The sequence below is a fragment of the Epinephelus lanceolatus genome, chromosome 22 (assembly GCF_041903045.1).
Source record: "Epinephelus lanceolatus isolate andai-2023 chromosome 22, ASM4190304v1, whole genome shotgun sequence".
In the NCBI taxonomy this organism is placed as follows: Eukaryota; Metazoa; Chordata; class Actinopteri; order Perciformes; family Serranidae; genus Epinephelus; species Epinephelus lanceolatus.
In genome coordinates this window covers 30,109,954-30,128,675 of record NC_135755.1, presented here as the reverse complement: position 1 = coordinate 30,128,675, position 18,722 = coordinate 30,109,954, and the positions used below count along the sequence as shown (strand labels likewise).

The 18,722-nt window shown below is 40.7% G+C and overlaps 2 protein-coding genes across 2 annotated transcripts in view; both read right to left on the bottom strand.

The window, feature by feature from the left end:
• The window catches only part of LOC117245793 (mitogen-activated protein kinase kinase kinase 11), a 55,025-nt gene extending 52,907 nt beyond the window's left edge, over window positions 1-2,118 (bottom strand). The window contains exon 1 of the mRNA XM_033609324.2: window positions 230-2,118. Within this exon, the coding sequence (XP_033465215.1) occupies window positions 230-983 (754 nt within the window). The 5' untranslated portion in view covers window positions 984-2,118. The remainder of the gene's footprint in view (window positions 1-229) is intronic.
• An 8,491-nt stretch (window positions 2,119-10,609) lies between these two features.
• drap1 (DR1-associated protein 1 (negative cofactor 2 alpha)) lies at window positions 10,610-18,209 on the bottom strand. The gene is made up of 7 exons (XM_033651772.2): window positions 17,968-18,209; window positions 17,269-17,341; window positions 16,844-16,937; window positions 15,931-16,056; window positions 14,370-14,460; window positions 14,017-14,105; window positions 10,610-12,108 (listed from the first exon to the last, which is right to left on the bottom strand). Exons 1-7 carry the CDS (start codon window positions 18,007-18,009, stop codon window positions 11,922-11,924), a joined length of 702 nt encoding a protein of 233 aa, XP_033507663.1. The 5' UTR covers window positions 18,010-18,209; the 3' UTR covers window positions 10,610-11,921.
• Window positions 18,210-18,722: the final 513 nt, after the last annotated feature.

The window sequence follows — 18,722 nt, the reverse complement described above, 5'->3', positions numbered from 1 at the left end:
TAAAAAGGTTGTCTTTGTTCTAGATGTGGCCTTGTAAACACTAAGAGATGCCTTCAGCAGCTTTATATGTAGTACACCCTGTTCCATCACTGCCATGGGGCACGTTGCCACACAGAGGGCTCAGTAAATACGACCATGCCCTTTATTCTCATCAATCTAACACTGACAGCCTGAGACTTGACTGGGTCTGATTGATGAACAGCTTGCACTGCAGGCTTAAAGGACTTACTGTTGTTCGACTTGAGATCCCGATGGATGACGGGGACAATGGCCTCGCTGTGCAGGTACAACATCCCTTTGGCTATCTGCACGGCCCAGTTGACCAGGACATGTGGCGGGATTCGACGTCCCGCCAGCGCCCGGCTCAGGGCCCCACCTGAGGCGTACTCCATGATGAGGCACAGGTTGGGTTCCTGCAGGCAGACGCCTTTCAAGGCAATGATGTTGGGGTGGTTGAGCATGGCGAACAAACGTGCCTCCTGCCTGACGTTCTGAGCCGTCACACTGATATCCTCATCCGGGTCTTGGCGGGCAGCCTTCACAGCCACCAGCCGGCCTCTCCATGTACCGCGATACACTTTTCCAAAGCCCCCGACCCCGATGACCTCCTCCAGGCTCAGCTCCCGGAAATCCAGCACGTCGGGTTCAAACTCGCTCACAGCCGGGCCGAGCTCGCCGACCACTGCAGTGCCTGGAAGCTTCCCGTATCCACTTGGCTTAAAGGAGCCATAGTTGGATGGGAAGATGCCCACCTTGTTGTTGACCTTACCGGCCCACCAGCCCTCATCCCCTGATATCTCAGAGTCCAGAGACAGGACTTCCACCAGGTCACCTTTACGCAAGGTGAGCTCATCTTTACAGGACGCCTCATAGTCAAACAAGGCGGTCCACACAGGGTTGGTGAAGTTCCCTTTTTGTGATTGTTCCAAATTTTTCCAGTTGGACAGCGGGCCACGACTGAATATGTTCTTCAGTGGCTCCATGGAGCCTCACGCAGATGTTTAGACTGGATCTGATTTTGCACCCCAAGGGTTTGAAAATAAAGTACAAAGGAGTACTTTATTGCGCCTCGCTCCCTTTCCTGTCTTTCTTGTTGGTTCATCAGGGACCAGTGAAATGTGTTCAAAAGCTCGACCAACAAGTGGGCTTCACGAGAGGATTCAAAGATAACTGAACGGTAAGTGTCTTTCATTCGTCTTGACATTACATGCAAAGCCGTCCACTTGAAAATACAGAATACAGCTGAGAGATTGCTTCTGTTTGATAATGGCTGAGTGTTTCAAAGCTCAGAAAGGCAGCACTGTCTCAGTTCACGGTTCAAGGGATGTGCTGTGTGGTTTCTCAACATGGTTTGAGCACATTATCATTTCACCGGCCTGTATTTAAGAGCCTCTTGAATCACCTCATTATGGCTAAATAAGCTCTTCTCTTCCCTCATTCAAAATTGCCACCTGTTGAGTTCTGGTTGGGGAGAAAATAAAAGTTGTAAGGACAAAAATAAAATGATCCAAAGCTTGTAAAAAAAAAATACTCACAAGTGTTCCAAATTCAGTTCCCACAACATTAGCTGTCCATTTTGAGTTTTTATGTATTTTTAGCCATTAAGTGCAGTGGCCACCACAAGCAGGAAGCGCTGCGAAGCGGAGAAGAATAGCAGGAAAGGAGCATTCAGTCCAGCCAACCAGTGTTTTACGACAAGTTTCAGGGCTAACCAGTCCGACTTTTTTAAAGCCTAAATCTCCAGTAACCGCGTCTCACCGCAACTTTGCGGCGCTCCCGCAGGAAATCCCGCATCCCAGTGAGCCAGGGGATCCATACTTACGTTGTTATGAGAAGCACACTGCGAGCTGGGCTTTATAACAACACAAAAACTAAGGAACCGCCGACTTTGTAACAGGAAGAGCTATCCAAAGCTGCTTGACTTTACTTTCCACAGAGAACATGCAGTGTACACAAATCCCGTTAGTTCCTAAATGGAGTTGAGCGCGTGGCCTGGTCCAGCTCCGTTCTCTCGCTGTTACCGTCGGTATCCAAACAGCGACATAACTCCATCATTACTGATTATCATACTCCTCTTCCTCGGTCAGTGTTCACTCGCCAGGACCTCGAACCACTTCTACGTCTGTGCTTACAGTCAGTAGAGAGGGTGGGGTTTCAAAACTTTTTCTCTTCCAACAGGAAAAAGAGTCAGATGACAGGCAACGGTCAAGCGTCACGCGGTAATCTATTTCATTTCCGGTGATCACTGTCAAAATAAAACGGCTGAAGCGCACGTGAGACACAAATGGCGGGAGGACTATTTTTCATTAAATCATCAGTAAACATCTGCATGAGAAAAATAAACACCTACACAAAAATTAAATATTACAACTCTGTAAAAAGTGTTACCAGTGAGTGATTTCAAGCACAGTAAAGCATCCTATCAAGTTAATGCTAAATCAAATTAGGTAATTCATATACTCAAAAAGCTTCAAGTGCATAATTTGGCTACGATTTCACAGCAGGCCACTATATAGGTTATTTATTTCAACTTTTTTTTTTTTAATGATACAAATAAGGAATAATTTGTGGTGTTCATGGACTTGTAATTATGTGTTCAACCAGAGATGTGGACTTCAGTCACATGACTTGGACTCCAGTCACAAATTTGATGACTTGAGACTGGACTTAACAAAAATTTTTAAAACTGAAAGGAAAAAAAAAGACTTGCAACTTGACATGGATACGAACACCAGTTATTTGTGACTTCATTTAGAGTTGGGCTTTTTGCTTTGAAAATGGTTGACAGAGGAGGAGGAGGAGAGGAGAAACATATAGATATTTTTCTCATATGAGTTGAGGTACATAGCCTACATCAAGACAGGACAGACATACAAAATTAATTTGGTTGTGATACTGGTTAATAGTGCTGTATGATATGGTAATGCAATGTCAGCGCTACTTTTTTATGAATGTTTTAACAAACAATACACATTTTAAAATGCATTTTTAATTTTTCTAAATTTGATATATTATTATGGCATTAAATTCAGCGAAGACTGCATTGACTTGACTTGTTTAGGACCCAAAACTAAAGTTTAGGACTTGAGACTTGACTTGGGACTCACCTGTTTTGACCTGGGACTTGAAGGCAAAGACTTGAGATTTGACTTACAAAACAATGACTTGGTCCCACTTCTGTGAACAACCCATCTGTGTATTATGCCTTTTAGAGACTTTTATTTTGAATTAATTTTCCTTTTAATTTCCCTGCTAACTCACTGACTAACCCTGTTACCTGGGCAGAAAGCTGGAGGTCAGTCAAGCTGGCACAAAATAGCCTATGTATTTGCCTTCAAATTAAAGTGATTGAATTTGTTATGTCTCTGTGGCAATAGTAAGCTATGCTAGTGTTGAAACTAGCAGAAAAGCATTTTATTTAATTATCTTAAGATGTGATTCTCACATTCTGGGAGGAAAACACTTAATTTATTTTCATTTACTATTGATTTTGTCTTTGCCACACTGCAAACTTTGGCTTGCCTTTTATTTTGAAATCCAACCTAGAAGTCCTATTTGTTTATAATGGCTCACTTGACATAGGAGGTAACAGGTGGAAAATGAACCTGAAAAGAATAATGCTCATAATAATTGACTTAAAGGTAACACACAGTCATTAATTAAGTAGTAAATAAAGCTATGGATTAAACTCTGGCTGTTTTTCGATCATTTTTATGAGCCAATAACCCCATAGTCTACTAAAAGCCACCATTTCCTGAAAGATGCTGTAAATTCAGACATCATATCCACTTTCCTGTTCATAGGTCTTTGTTTTCAGCATGTCATTTCACATTGTGAACCATTTTTAGTCAACACATTGTGACCCAACTGTCGAAAGGGCTCTTGGGTTATTTTATTTTGGGTTATTTTCTATTTTATGACATACTATACTGCCGCTATTGTTAAGAAATACGATGCTATGACCTTTTTTTATGACATTTTTATGACATATTAACACCTCACAAAAACTATAATCATCAACACATTACATCCTAGTTTTCCACTTTTGAATGCATTTGAAAATAAAGAAACAAAGAGACAAATCATTTGACATAGCACAAACTGCAGTAGTGTACTGCAGTACATTAAAATAACAATTAACCATGTATTTTATTGCACACATTTTATGGTTACTTTAAGGACATCCCATTTGCTCTATGGCTACTTACACATTGCAATTGCTCCAATCTACAACAACACAGTCAACTGTCTTCCTGTAGAATCAGTTGAGATATAATGCTTTAGTGACATTCAGTCCAAACACTCAAGGACATTAGTTAATTAAAAACGGTCCCCATAGTCAAAGAACAGGGGATAAAGTGCTGCTGTTAGGTTTCTGTGAGGAGAAATTTGTTGAAGATTTTCTTTTGTCTGGTGTTACTTTGAACAAAAAAAGGAGTTTCAAGCCTCTCCTCAAGCAACACATTTTTAAAAATAAAAAAAAGCCTTTGGCATATGGCTGGTGTAATGTCCTTTATGCTGTTTGATGGGCTACTTACCTGTCTGAGATGGAAGAGCTGTTGCTGTTATTCCACTGAAGGGGAGTCAGATTTACTGCCGTACAGTTCTACTTAAGATAGCCAAATGTAAGTCAAATGTAGCTCATTTAAAAGTTTTATTCCGGGGAGAATACTCCCACTTTCAGTATCATCTTTTATTTCATCTCCTATTGTAAAAACATGAGTTTAGCAGATACATTCTGGAGACTCTCTTAATAAAAATGTACAAACTAGTGCTGTTGTGATGTAATGTTTATGAAAAGCCCACAAATATCCTCCTCTTGTCTGGCTTACTACAGACAATATTGCATAAAATGGATGAAAACAACTGCAAGATAAAGATTAAAAAAATAAACTAGCACTTGACTAGCTTTTGAATTTAGTAAGCCAACATTTGGACGCATCATATGGATTTTTATAATGCATAACTTTTATGTTTCTTTTCTTTTTCTTTTCTTGTTTTTTCTCGCATACCAGCCAAAACATCTCTTGGTAAAGTAAAATATGATTTCAAACAAGATCCACTCAGTGGGCTCTAGTTTCGCAGACCGGGCGAGGCGGGGCGCAGCGCACCTGCGCTTCGCCAACTGGGTGTGGCCAGGTGGATTTTGCAAGTTTGGCACACCATGGCGCAGCTACTCCTCGATCCCACCTCCGTCCCTCCTACCGGCGCAAGTCGGAAAAAGGGAGGAGAGAAGGCGTGGAGTGGGTTTTACACACATCACACCAATCAAATGAGCCCCTCTCCTCGCCCTTAAATGCGCCACGCGAAGGCGTAATGAGAGTTTACTCAATTCACCATGGCAGAAGAGAGCAGCAGCATCAGATGGCCAAACTTCTCCCAGGAGAAAACTGATGTTTTGGTTCGGGAGCTCGCAGTGTCCAAATATACGGAACTGCGAGCAGACCTCCATGGGCTGATGATGCAAAGGTAGCCTGGGAGGAGGTCACCACAATTGTAAATCAATGTTGCGTTTCTCTTGTGCGCGCGCGCTCTCTCTTTCTCTCTCGCAGTGTCACTCTGTTTCTTTTCTTTTCACTTTTCTAAGATGACAGATGCTGAATATATACTCCCTACCTGATGCTGTGGCTGTTTGTGGTTGGCTGAGAGGGATGTGAACTCATTAGTTTGCAGCTGTGTTAATCAAATCAGGTTGGGTTTCCATTACACGTGCCAAACGGTGCCAATCCCCTTTGATCTGACATGACATCAGATGTAACGGGACAGTCGATATAGAGATACATTTATGTGCTGATTGCAGATAGTCGCATTGAATAGTGGTTTTGTGGCTATTTATTGCATTGTAAATGTGCCTGATATTCTGGAAACCTGCCTGTGAGGTTTTGCTGACGTGCGCACTGTCCACCGGTCAGCCACACTTCGGCTTACACCGGCTGCGCTCCCCCTGCGCTGACAGTAGACCTGGGGCTCTAGTTTCCCGGCGCAGCGCAGGTGGCGCAGGGTGGCGAACCCCGCGCAGAGCTAGTTTCGAGCAGCGCAACCCGAGGCGCACTCAGTTTGGTAGTTTGGCAGACCAAGGTGCGCTGAGGTGGGTGTGGCGGCGCAGCAGGGGGAGGTGTCGACAGATCCAGCTTGGCGCAGTGACAGTTTTGTGCCAAAAGGCTTTGCTGAAGGTGCGCTAAAAGCTCGCCAGCTGAAACCAGGTCTACTGGTTATTACTTGAGTAAACTCTTATTACACCTTCGCGCGGAGCATTTAAGGGCGAGGAGAGGGGCTCATTTGATTGGTGTGATGTGTGTAAAACCCACTCCACGCCTTCTCTCCTCCCTCTTTCCACTTGTGCCGGTAGGAGGGACGGAGGTGGGAAAGAGGAGTAGCTGCGCCAGGGCGCACCGTGTGCCAAACTTACAAAGTCCGCCTGGCCACACCCAGTTGGCGAAGCACAGGTGCGCTGCGCCCCCGCCCCCGCCTCACCCGGTCTGCGAAACTAGAGCCCCTGGTTTCAGATGGCGAGCTTTAAGCGCACCTTCGGCGAAGCCTTTTGGCACAAAACTGTCACTGCGCCAAGCTGGATCTGTCGACACCTCCCCCTGCTGCGTCGCCACACCCATCTCAGCGCGCCTCGGTCTGCCAAACTACCAAACTGAGCGCACCTCGGGTTGCGCTGCTCGAAACTAGCTCTGCGCGGGGTTCGCCACCCTGCGCCACCTGCGCTGCGCCGGGAAACTAGAGCCCATAGTTTCATTAGAAACATGGCATGCTAATCATAACTTTAAGCAAATGAGGTCAATAATTGATACCCATGTTTATATTTATTTCCACATCTATTGTGATATTGAAAGCGTTTCTACTGAAGATGTTTATCTTTAAGAATATTTGTCATTCATGATTTTTTAAAGAAAGGCTCAGTGACTTTGTGAAACAGCTGTTCACTTGTACAGTACAGGCCAAAAGTTTGGACACACCTTCTCATTCAATGCGTTTTCTTTATTTTCATGACTATTTACATTGTAGATTCTCACTGAAGGCATCAAAACTATGAATGAACACATGTGGAGTTATGTACTTAACAAAAAAAGGTGAAATAACTGAAAACATGTTTTATATTCTAGTTTCTTCAAAATAGCCACCCTTTGCTCTGATTACTGCTTTGCACACTCTTGGCATTCTCTCCATGAGCTTCAAGAGGTAGTCACCTGAAATGGGTTCCACTTCACAGGTGTGCCTTATCAGGGTTAATTAGTGGAATTTCTTGCTTTATCAATGGGGTTGGGACCATCAGTTGTGTTGTGCAGAAGTCTGTACTTTGGTCTGATGAGTCCAAATTTGAGATCTTTGGTTCCAACCACCGTGTCTTTGTGAGATGCAGAAAAGGTGAACGGATGGATTCCACATGCCTGGTTCCCACTGTGAAGCATGGAGGAGGAGGTGTGATGGTGTGGGGGTGTTTTGCTGGTGACACTGTTGGGGATTTATTCAAAATTGAAGGCACACTGAACCAGCATGGCTACCACAGCATCCTGCAGCGACATGCCATCCCATCCGGTTTGCGTTTAGTTGGACGATCATTTATTTTTCAACAGGACAATGACCCCAAACACACCTCCAGGCTGTGTAAGGGCTATTTGACCAAGAAGGAGAGTGATGGAGTGCTGCGGCAGATGACCTGGCCTCCACAGTCACCGGACCTGAACCCAATCGAGATGGTTTGGGGTGAGCTGGACCGCAGAGTGAAGGCAAAGGGGCCAACAAGTGTTAAACACCTCTGGGAACTCCTTCAAGACTATTGGAAAACCATTTCAGGTGACTACCTCTTGAAGCTCATGGAGAGAATGCCAAGAGTGTGCAAAGCAGTAATCAGAGCAAAGGGTGGCTATTTTGAAGAAACTAGAATATAAAACATGTTTTCAGTTATTTCACCTTTTTTTGTTAAGTACATAACTCCACATGTGTTCATTCATAGTTTTGATGCCTTCAGTGAGAATCTACAATGTAAATAGTCATGAAAATAAAGAAAACACATTGAATGAGAAGGTGTGTCCAAACTTTTGGCCTGTACTGTATTTTCAACAAATTGAAACAGGAGGAAATAGTGCATATGTTAGGGACTATTTTCAGCAGTGGATTAATACACATTTGCTGTAGTGAGTATTTCTGGGCTGCAGGAGGGTGTATGTGGGACTGAGTTGAAATAAACTATGGTGTGTGTGTGTGTGTGTGTGTGTGTGTGTGTGTGTGTGTGTGTTGATGGTTATGAAGGAACATGTCACCCAGTGCAACAGTGTCTCACTGATGTGTTTAAAAGTTGATGTAATGACACAGTTTAAAGTGGTGATATTACAAACTTATTAGATTTCAACATGACAGATGGGAACAGTACAGTCCTCACAGTAGCTGCAGATATTTGAGTTACAGAGCAGTTTTTCAGCTAAGATATAAGATCAGTGATTCCACCTTCAGTTATATTGACATGCAGGATAAAGTCTATTCCACACAAGCTGCTGCATCGTCATGATAAGTGTCACTGGCCTGATGTGACTGATGTCCAATCCAGATAACATAGCTTGCTACAGTAATCAGTTACTTTGATTACTTCTAGGCTCAACTGCAGCTAAAACTCAGTTACCACAGTTACAGCCGTTCCCTGGCTGCAATGACCCTGACAGCTACGGATGTATGAAGAGAAATGAATACAGTGTTGGAGGTGGCGCCATATTAATTCCTGTGAAAGTTGCTGTGGCATGAAGCCAGTTTGTGTTTCTCAGGTGCTGTATCCATGGTTTTCGTAGCTTCTACTTGGATGTGTGCTGCTTATGGTCTAGCATCTAGTCATTACCTTTTTAGAAAGTTCTGGCCTCGTTTCCACACTGAGCTAAGTAACCCAAATTTGTGTTTCCTAGGATAGCTTAGACACTACTCTGCCTTGTGCTGCTTCTGATTGGCTTACTCTGACATTCTTACATTAACCTTAATCAATCCACTACATTTCTGCAAAACTGATGACATTCCCATCAAGCTCAGCTCAGCAGCTTTGTGTTTGGTGGTAATTAGCAAATGTTAGCATGCTAAACATGCTAAATTAGGAAGATGATGATCACATACCTTTTTTTAATTGCAAATTATGTCAACAAAGGAAAACTTTGTCAACATTTCTTTGTTGTTCTTATAATATATTCATCTCACTTCAGTCATTTGTATCGCAGCTAATTGTACCTAATGAACTGCAAAAAGCAATTGATTTTATTACTTTAGTTGTCTATCAAAAGCTTGTATGTTTTCATTTGCAATATCAATTATTTATATAATAAAAAAATAATAGTAATTGGCATCAATGTATTGACACAATATTGCCACACAAAATGTCATGATAATATGCTGTTTTGATTTTCTCCCATCCCTATTATACATGATTCTGTATGTCGGAGTATCTCACATTTCACCCACCGTGGTGAAGCACTGCCTAATTTAAAAACACCCTGAAGTACAGATGTGAGTGTATGAATGAGCTGGATCCCAGTGTGCCCTCTGATCAAGGCCACAGCATGGCTAAAACACAAGGTGCATTTTAAACATGTGCCTTTCAAGTAGCCATACAATGAAGGGCTTAAGGTCAGGGAAGTCCATTTGGCCACATTTACCCATGTTTCCAAACCTGCAGAGCGCTTAAAAGTCAGTGGCTTTATGGGAGGGGATGGGAATCAGAGGGCCACCTTTGGCCCTGCTGGCAGCTGTGTGGAAACAGTGTGCTTCCTTCTGTTAGCCTTTTGATGGCTGCCCCCTTCCCTCCCTCCTTCCCCACCCCATGGCTGCCGTTTGTTTGGATACCAACCTCCTAAAGTCAACCACCTACAGCCCCCCGCTACCTCCTCCCTCTTCCCCCCCACATACACACTCTCATAATACAGCTAACCCCACCCTCCTCACAGTCCGCTGAGTCAACGCTTGTACAGGAAGGATGCAGTTGTTTTTGCGGCCCCGGCTCAGGGTTGCTTGCTCGGTTGGGTGGGGGGTAGATGAGGCGGCTGAATTTACACGACAAAATGGGCTGTTTGAAAAATAAAGAAGGCAGGAGGAAGAGGAAAGGGGCCGGACACACACTCAGGGCCAAGTGTGCCGGCTACTTTGAAAGTACAGTGTGTGTCTATGATGGTTAACAATCGCCTCTCTATGAACACCTTCCCACAAACCTGTGCTGTCTTGTACTTATCTGATTCAGATGCCAGGAGGAGGCTGCAATGTTGAGGATAAATACAAGTCCTTGTCTTTCAGGTTGCATGAGTCATTGGCCTTTAAATCAACGTCAGATGCATCCGTGGGAAACTTTTTTTTTTATATTACAAAAAACACAGTAAAGGAATGAAAAGCAGAACAAGGCACAGCATCAAGTCAGGACTACAAAGGTGTTCCACGCTTATGAAATTGAAAAATGATTTGGGAAGCACTTTGAAATATTTTTTGCTTTAAGATGCTGCAGGAGTCAGGTTTTGCCCTTCCAGCTGGTAAACAAACCACTGTGTCTAAAGCTGAACGCTATTGCAGATTTGCTTGATGTGGAAGGCATTTCGGGCGATTCATCTCTGATGTGGAAAACACAACAAACAAGGCTTGCTTTTCTTTTTTAATTGAAATATGAACTTTATTTCACCCATACAAAATAAAAAGAATGTTAAAAGTTTACAATACAGTGTCAACTGTCTATTCGGAAACATTTCATACTGAGACTGACACATAAATGGGAGCCCCATCTCTGTTTTTTGATGGGTACATTTAAAACAATCTAAAAGAGGGGAGAAATTATGTTACTCAAAATGGAGGGGGGGGGGGCAAAATAGAAATGAGATTGGACAAAGGAGACAAACAACTTTAAAAACAAAGTTATGGTCCAAGAGTCACAGTATGCTTCTGACGGGCAATTCAGGGGAGGTTAATGGGCGTATAAAATAATATACAAGGTCCAACTGCCAGAGTGACTGACCTCTGGCAGTGTCAAAAATAACAACAAACAAAATGTTACTCATTAACCTGCTGATATGGCTGACTTCACGGCTGCGGTTGTGGAGGTTTATGGTTCTTTTGATAAAAACGTGAATTAAAAATAGAAACTACTTCAAAAAAAAAAAAAAAAAAAAAAAAAGCTATGGTTAGCTAACCTATAGTAAAAATACACCTGCTTCCTTGTTTATGTTACAGCCTGACAATTGGACTGACTAGTGAGTTGCGACAAAGCCGGGAAGTAGGGCTCAACAGCAGTATTTTATAGCCAATCGATAACAGTAATATAACACTTCATGGGCGAGACAGTGACCTTTCTCTTCAAAAAGTGCTGATCACCTTCCAAATACTTCACAAACTGCTGCCTTGAACTCATCTCAGCTAGTTGCATTTGCATCCGAGGCTATAATAAGGCTTTAACTACCACCTATGGTTTATTTTTTCCAGCCGACTTTGAGTGACTGACTTGCTCACTTCACAATGTCTACTACTGAGGATTGAGGAAAAAGGAAAGTGCCAAAAGAAAAAGCTACAAGGCAACACAAACCACACCTATCCTGTCTGCGGGGGCTCATGGCAAAAAGAAAAAAACAGTGACGACTGCTGTTTTGTAATAGTCAAAAAAGAACGACTGACTTGTTAAAAAACATCCTCATTGGATTCTCCTCTACAATAAAATAAAACCTTTTTTTAAAAAAAATGAAAATTAAAACACATAATATACAACCAGATTCCTGTCTCCTGCAGCGGCGTCTGTAACAGCCAGCTGCGGAGGGTGATGCTGTCAGCGGGCTGTGATGAAGAGTCTTTCCCTCCTCAGCGTCAAGCGGCCGCCGCAAGAACAACTTAAGAAATCGAAAATAATGTTGAAAGAGTGTGTGTGTGTGTGTGTGTGTGTGTGTGTGTGCGAGTGGTGGAGGAGGAGGGAGCTAAGAGTCATAGTCTTCGTCGTCGTCGTCCTCGTTTTTGTGTGGCTCAGGGGCTGGGGGAGGTGGCGCGACGCTGATCATGGAAGGGTGGGGGGCGAAGGCCATGCCGCCCTGGGGCTGTGCGGGAGCCATGCTGCCCATCGAGACCATGCCGCCCATGGGCATGTACTGGGGGGGTGCGTTTGAGCTGTTGGGACACAGGCAGAAGTGTTAGGAGGCACATTAAATATACTCTGTGTACACTGTGGATTTAACTGTGCAACAATTTCTTTTTCAGTGAATCTCTGCCATTACAATAACCTGTGAACATACTAATAATATAGATTATGTACTACACTGTACACTTATTGTCACAGTACTAAAAATCTGTACTGTAATAATTTTATACCAACAGGAAATGATAAAAACAAAAACAAAAATGTATTTCCAAGGACCTGACAGTTTTTAGGGGGAGGTTTTAGCTGTTTCACCACCATCTAAAATAGTTTTCATTTTCCTAGTGATGACAAGCTTTGGTTTTAGCATGGCATCTTATGAAAAAACAGCGCCCTCTTCCTGCTCTTGGCTGTAAAGTAATCCACCAGATAACTCCATCTCAACAGGTGACACATCATTTTAACATTCATAATACTAGCAGTGGGCATATTTTGAACCAATCATCAATTGTGTAAATGTATTATTTGCTGTTTAAGTGAGCCTATTTCAAATTGAAGAGAAGCAACACATCCTTTGTGTTACAAATGAAAAGTGGAGATGAAAAGCAAATCCAATACACTCAGGTGTTTTGCAGATATACAACCATTCTTGGTCTGATATGACTGGTAGCTTATGGTGGCTAATCGTAGCAAAAGTCTAACTGATGTCATTGCTTTATAACTCACATTACTGAGTGTGTTCACTGACATGATGACTGTTACACTATGTTTTAACATTACCTCATGATTAGTACACAAAACCACAGTGTTTATTGTTTACCAAGTGACAAAGTCTCACTTTTACAATCAATATGGATTATATGCATCATTAACAAATTGTTGCAGCCCTGTTGTATAGCTCAATTGCGTGTGTATTTAGCCAGTTAGCTCCTGTTAGCTAGAACAACAACAATGTCAAAGTAATTCTGAGTCAACTATCTAGCTGCTCTTGTAAATAATATATATGAAAGACAAAAATGACAAAAGTATAAATAAATAAATATAGGAACAGATGAATAAATGTGTAAATAAATAAAACAATAAAATATGCTGAAATAAGTATGGAAATTAATAAATTAATACAGGAAGAAATAATATTTTTATTTATGTCTTGTTTATTTATCAACCTTTGTTTTAATTTGCATTTTGCTATTGGTTTCCATATGTATTCCTGTATTTATTTTGTAAATGTGTTTGTTTGTCTTTTAATTATTACTAGAAGTCACTTTTTTGTCCTCTATAAATACAATTCCAGGTATTCTATAATTCTATTTTCTTTAAGAAATAAATCCAATAAAACTACAAATTAAGAAAGATAAAATTTCATTTAATAGTAAGAGTAACTTTTTTTATTTCTTCATCATTATACAAGTTGTTGATTTACTTACAAGTTACACATTTTTTTCCAATGATCATTTACTTCATGTCTTTTTCATTTATTCAATATAAATAAATGCATAAACGAAGAAATAAATAGAGGTAAGACTTCCTACCTCATTAACATACAAGAAATACATAAATGTAGTTGTACAAAAATGTAGAAATAAATATAGGATGGTAACTTATGTCCTGCTAAATTATTAATATTTATATAGTTATGAATTTATCTATTTATTTCCATATTTTTTAAAATTGTTTATTTATTCATTAATACTAACAACTGGTCTTTTTTTTGTCCTCCATGAATCCATTTCCAGGCATTTTGTTTGCTTATAAGGAGCTGACAATTCAGATATACATGGTTTTCACAGAACAGCGATGACAGTATGTCCATGCAAAGTACGATTTCCTCTCTTTAATACTTTAGATGCCCACTGTGATGTGTGAACTGTGATCCGTCTTGAGTGGATCTAGACACAATCTTGATAAAGTGTCTCAGTACACATGATCTGGGTCCATACCTGTGGAACCTGGATGCAGCCTGCAGATTTGTGCTTGACTGAGAGCCGTCCTCCTCATCCCCATCCGTCTCGCTGTCTTCAGAGTCATCCTGTTTCCATCACAACAAACATACCGGTGAGCCTTCTTACCTCACACACACAAATCACTGACAGGTTTATGGAGTTAAATTAGATTATTCTTTGCATGAAGATAATTTTGCCTCAAAATAAAATTTATGTGCCTGACAAAAAAAAAAAAAAAAAAAAAAAAAAAAAAAAAAAAAAAAAAAAGTTTATGTGCTCTAAATGTCCAATTGCGCACTCAGGAAAATGTCACTCCATAAAACTGTAGATAGCTATAAATAAAGTCCCACCTCTTGCTCTGACTCTGTGCCAGACAACTTCTTGTCCTTTCCTTTGGAGCCAGCTCCCCCATTCTTGCGACCAGACCCTGGTTTTCGACCCCTGGTGGGGGAATACAAAAAAGAACAAAGCGTTATGTGAAAGTACATTTTGAAGAGGTTGAAGTCAGGGTCATGCAACAATACTCTACACTCTTTCTTGACCCATATGGATAAATGACTTGTCTATTTGTTGTTTGGTCTGAAAACAACAACAAAAATACTGGTTCTTGCTTGAGCCCAAGTGGATGTTTGTGTCAAATTTAAGGAGACTCCCTCAAGGTATTCTTGAGATATCAGATTCACAAGAATGAGATGGATGGAAGGTCACAGTGACCTTGACCTTTGACCACCAAAATCTAATCAATTCATCCTTGAGTATAAGTGGACATTTGTGCCAAATATGAAAAAAATTGCATATATGGTGTTCTTGAGATATCCTGTTCAAAAGAATGAAACAGGCGGGATCCCAGTGACCTTGACCTTTGACCACCAAATTCTAATCACTTCATAGCTGAGTTCAAGTGAATGTTTGTGCCCATTTTGAAGAGATTCCCTCATTGCCTTCTTGAGATACAGCGTTCATGAGAATGGGACGGACAGACAACCCAGAAACATAATGCGCACGGCCACGGCAGTCGCTGGTGCTCGGGCACAAAAAGTTGTACATTTGTTTTGAGTTGCATAGCCAGCCACAGTTTAATCTTAACTTATTAAACAGATTTAAAATTACAAAGTCACTCTGCAGCATAAATTTGCAGGAAATTACAATCAGCCATTTTTATTCAAAGATGCTAAGACTATACATGCCGCAATCCCATAGCTGAGACTATGTGTCTAAATATTCGGGGCTTACAACCGCTTTAAATTGAATCACAATCGAATCAGCCACACTCTTTATTGAAAATAACTCTTCTTACTCATTTAATTTATGTGTAATTCTCTGCCAAGCTCTCTGCTTCAATTTAGCTGCGGTGCCAGCGTTTGATTTGACAGTCAATACTGTTGTCTCTTCTCTACCATCCTCAATAATTAGTGTGTCCTCTCTTGTTTTGCTCCTTTTCTTTTTTTAATTTCATCTATTTAATCTATAATCACAAAACAAAATGGAAACAGCCATAATGTGATATCAGAAAGGGTGGATAAATACTGCTTTTGTCTATTTCAATTCACAGTAGCAGCTGTTCCTGGAAAAGACAAAGGTAACCCTTCTTGTATCCATATAAGGTGTGTAGTCCTGTTGAGTAATTAACTTCCTCCACGTCACACTGTGGGTGCATACACTTTTATGAAATGACTGTGTGATGATGATGATGATGATGATGACAAATCAAACGGTAACACAGATTAATGAGTCAAACTCAGCTGCACGATACAGTAATTGTACAAATCATATTATCCTGGACTAGCCATGTATGTGATACAGGACCTTGCAGATCTGAGTCAACTTTTAGGTGTTGGCTGTTTAATTCCTCTGTGTAATGGCGCTAAACAAATATGTTGGTGTGTGCACCTGCGTGAGCGACAGACAAACCTGCGTGGGACTTTTTCTCCTCCCCCCTCAGTGTGGTTCTCCTCCCCTTCGCCCTGCATGTCTGGCACCGTTGCCACCAAGTCCTTCAGGAAATCAAACTGTTGCTCTAGCTCGATACACTGCTTTCTGTGGACACACGTTTTAAATCAGTATGTTGCTTTCTCTAGAGACTTATGTGCATTCTGAGTTGAGAAAAAGTCAACCTAATGTTGACTACACACAGATATGAACGGGCAAAATCTAAATCGCACAGTAACATTCTCCTGGCAGCTGCATCTTGGCCAGAAATACTTTCACATACAAGGGATTTGGCCATGTGTTGCATTTCCATGCAGCATCACTATCAGAGTTACATCACAGGTGTACTCCCACAATATACCACAAAGTGCAATAGGGCGTTAAGCTGTCTTGAAATGGAGACATCTTTTCAGCTGCATGTATCCAAGATCAAATACAACTTTTCATATGATTTCCTGTTATTATCCAGCTGCTAGAATCTGTGGTATGTCAGTCAGAATAAACAAAGCAGACGATGACTAAGAGCTGGGCGATATAATCGGTATTATATCGGTATTATGATGTGAAACTAGACATCGTCTTGGATTTTGGATATCATAATATAAGTGTGGTTGGTTTTAAAGGCTGCATTACAGTAAAGTGATATGTTTTGAAATTACCAGACAGTTCTAGCTGTTACACACTTAATCATTATATCCACATTATTTATAATTATTTGTCAAAAATCTCATTGTGTAAAAATTTTGTGAAAACACCAATAGTGAACCCTACAATACTGATGCAGTATCAGTATTGTTGCAATACTGATGACTCCCAAAAAAGTCCAACCCCAACTCAGTGCAATATAGGTCTCACACACACACACACACACACAACAACAACAACAGACACTTACAGATGCGATGTTGTCATTGTCTTTGCATTCCTAGACTGGGTAACTTGACAGGCCTTTGTAAGCAATGATTCCAAGAAAAGCTCCAGGGCTCTCGCTGACATCTTAGTTAAGGAAATCACAATGTGGCAGGTCTGTGTCCTATATTTAAATAAATCAGACTCACTTGTGGTCTAGCTTATGCTGTAACTACAAAGAGACAAAAATAATTCATTAAAAAAAAAATCAGTTCTTAAAATTAAATCCATGAACTGTCTGCTTGGGCTGATTGTGACAATCACCACAATACTTACAACAGACTCAACAGAAATGATTTTCCACTGCTCATTTGGTACAATTTAGATAAATTCAATATCATTCTGTGCATTAAAAACACATGTAGATGATTGAAACCTTGGAAAAGTAAAGATATTTGACAGAAAGGATACAAATGATAACAGGTACTGCTGCAGCCACTTTGCCTATTTCTTCGTCTGTCTGCATAATCTTCTTAATCCTCGCCTGTAATGAGAAAAGGTTTAGTATTACGTACGTGTGTACACTGACACTGTGTATAAATACATTGAGATTAAGAAGTTTGACCTTTGGCTCATGATATATCGTTCAAGATAGCAAATCCGTTAACTTTACTGTTACCGAAATACAGTAAAACTCATCTTTTATTACTCGGGAGCATGCATGCTTAAAACCACTAGTTCCCCATCATGTTGATTTGATATTCTACAGTGTGTGCACTGCAAGTATCTCAGAAGTTAGGTAAGTACGCACCAACAAAGACAGATTTGCTCAGATGTAAGTTATAACGTTTAGTTTCACTTAGCTTGGCATGCTAAAAACAACGACAATGAGTGCTAACTTAGCTAAGTTAGTTATCATACGCCGCACGGCGTCAATGTACCTTAACAAACGAGGAAGTTTGCCGACTCAATTAAACCAATGACGCTGGTATAATGGTACTAATGTACTTTACATGTTAGTAGTAAAAGGCTTGCGTTTGTTGGTTAGCTTGTTAGCTCTCTAGTCAACAGAACGGGCCCAGTCAAGCTAGCTAAACAGGTTAGCTTCCCATTATACAGTTTGCTAACGTTGCCCAGTCTGGACACCGGTTGAGAAAAGTTTTAACTTACCGGAGGGAATCTGGCGTTGTATTTCTTCTTTTTGCTGGGCATAGTTAAATTACTTGGGTTGCTAACGTGAAATAAAATTGATTATATTCAGCAGTACTGCTCTATATCATACATAAATCACCTCAACCGCGCACACACTAGGTAGAGATAGCTATCCTGCTAACTCGCTAGCACGTCGTCACTCGCTCTCTCAGTCCCTGGCAGGTCAGCCTGGTTCCGCAGGGTCACAGCGCCGCCAGCTTTAGAGCAACTTTGTACAGGAATATAATGAAGAAGTGAGGATACCTTTGATCTCACAATGTGGAACTGTTGCCTTTGATATCTACACAAAACTAACACTAAGTATATTAACGTTAAATGCTGTATGTCAGTTTAACTTACGTAAGGTACTTAAATGAATGTTAAATTGTCATACATTTAGATGGAGCTCTTTGATGCAGAATATGCCTTAAACTTAATTTTTTTTTAAAATATATATATATATATTATTTTTTGTTAACATGATGACATGACAATATAATCTCACAAGCAAAGATGAAAAAAACTGACAAATACAGAACAAAGTGAATTAAATGAAAAACACAAATGAAATGAATAGGATCACTTCAGTAATTCAAATAATTAAGTTGTACTTAATAGTAGTAGTAGTACTTAGTAGTACTATTACATTTACAAAAAATATATAACAAGTAGAGTGCAGGGTTCTTATAGTCCCAATCTACAACACAACACATTTTCAAAGATTTCATGTTCTC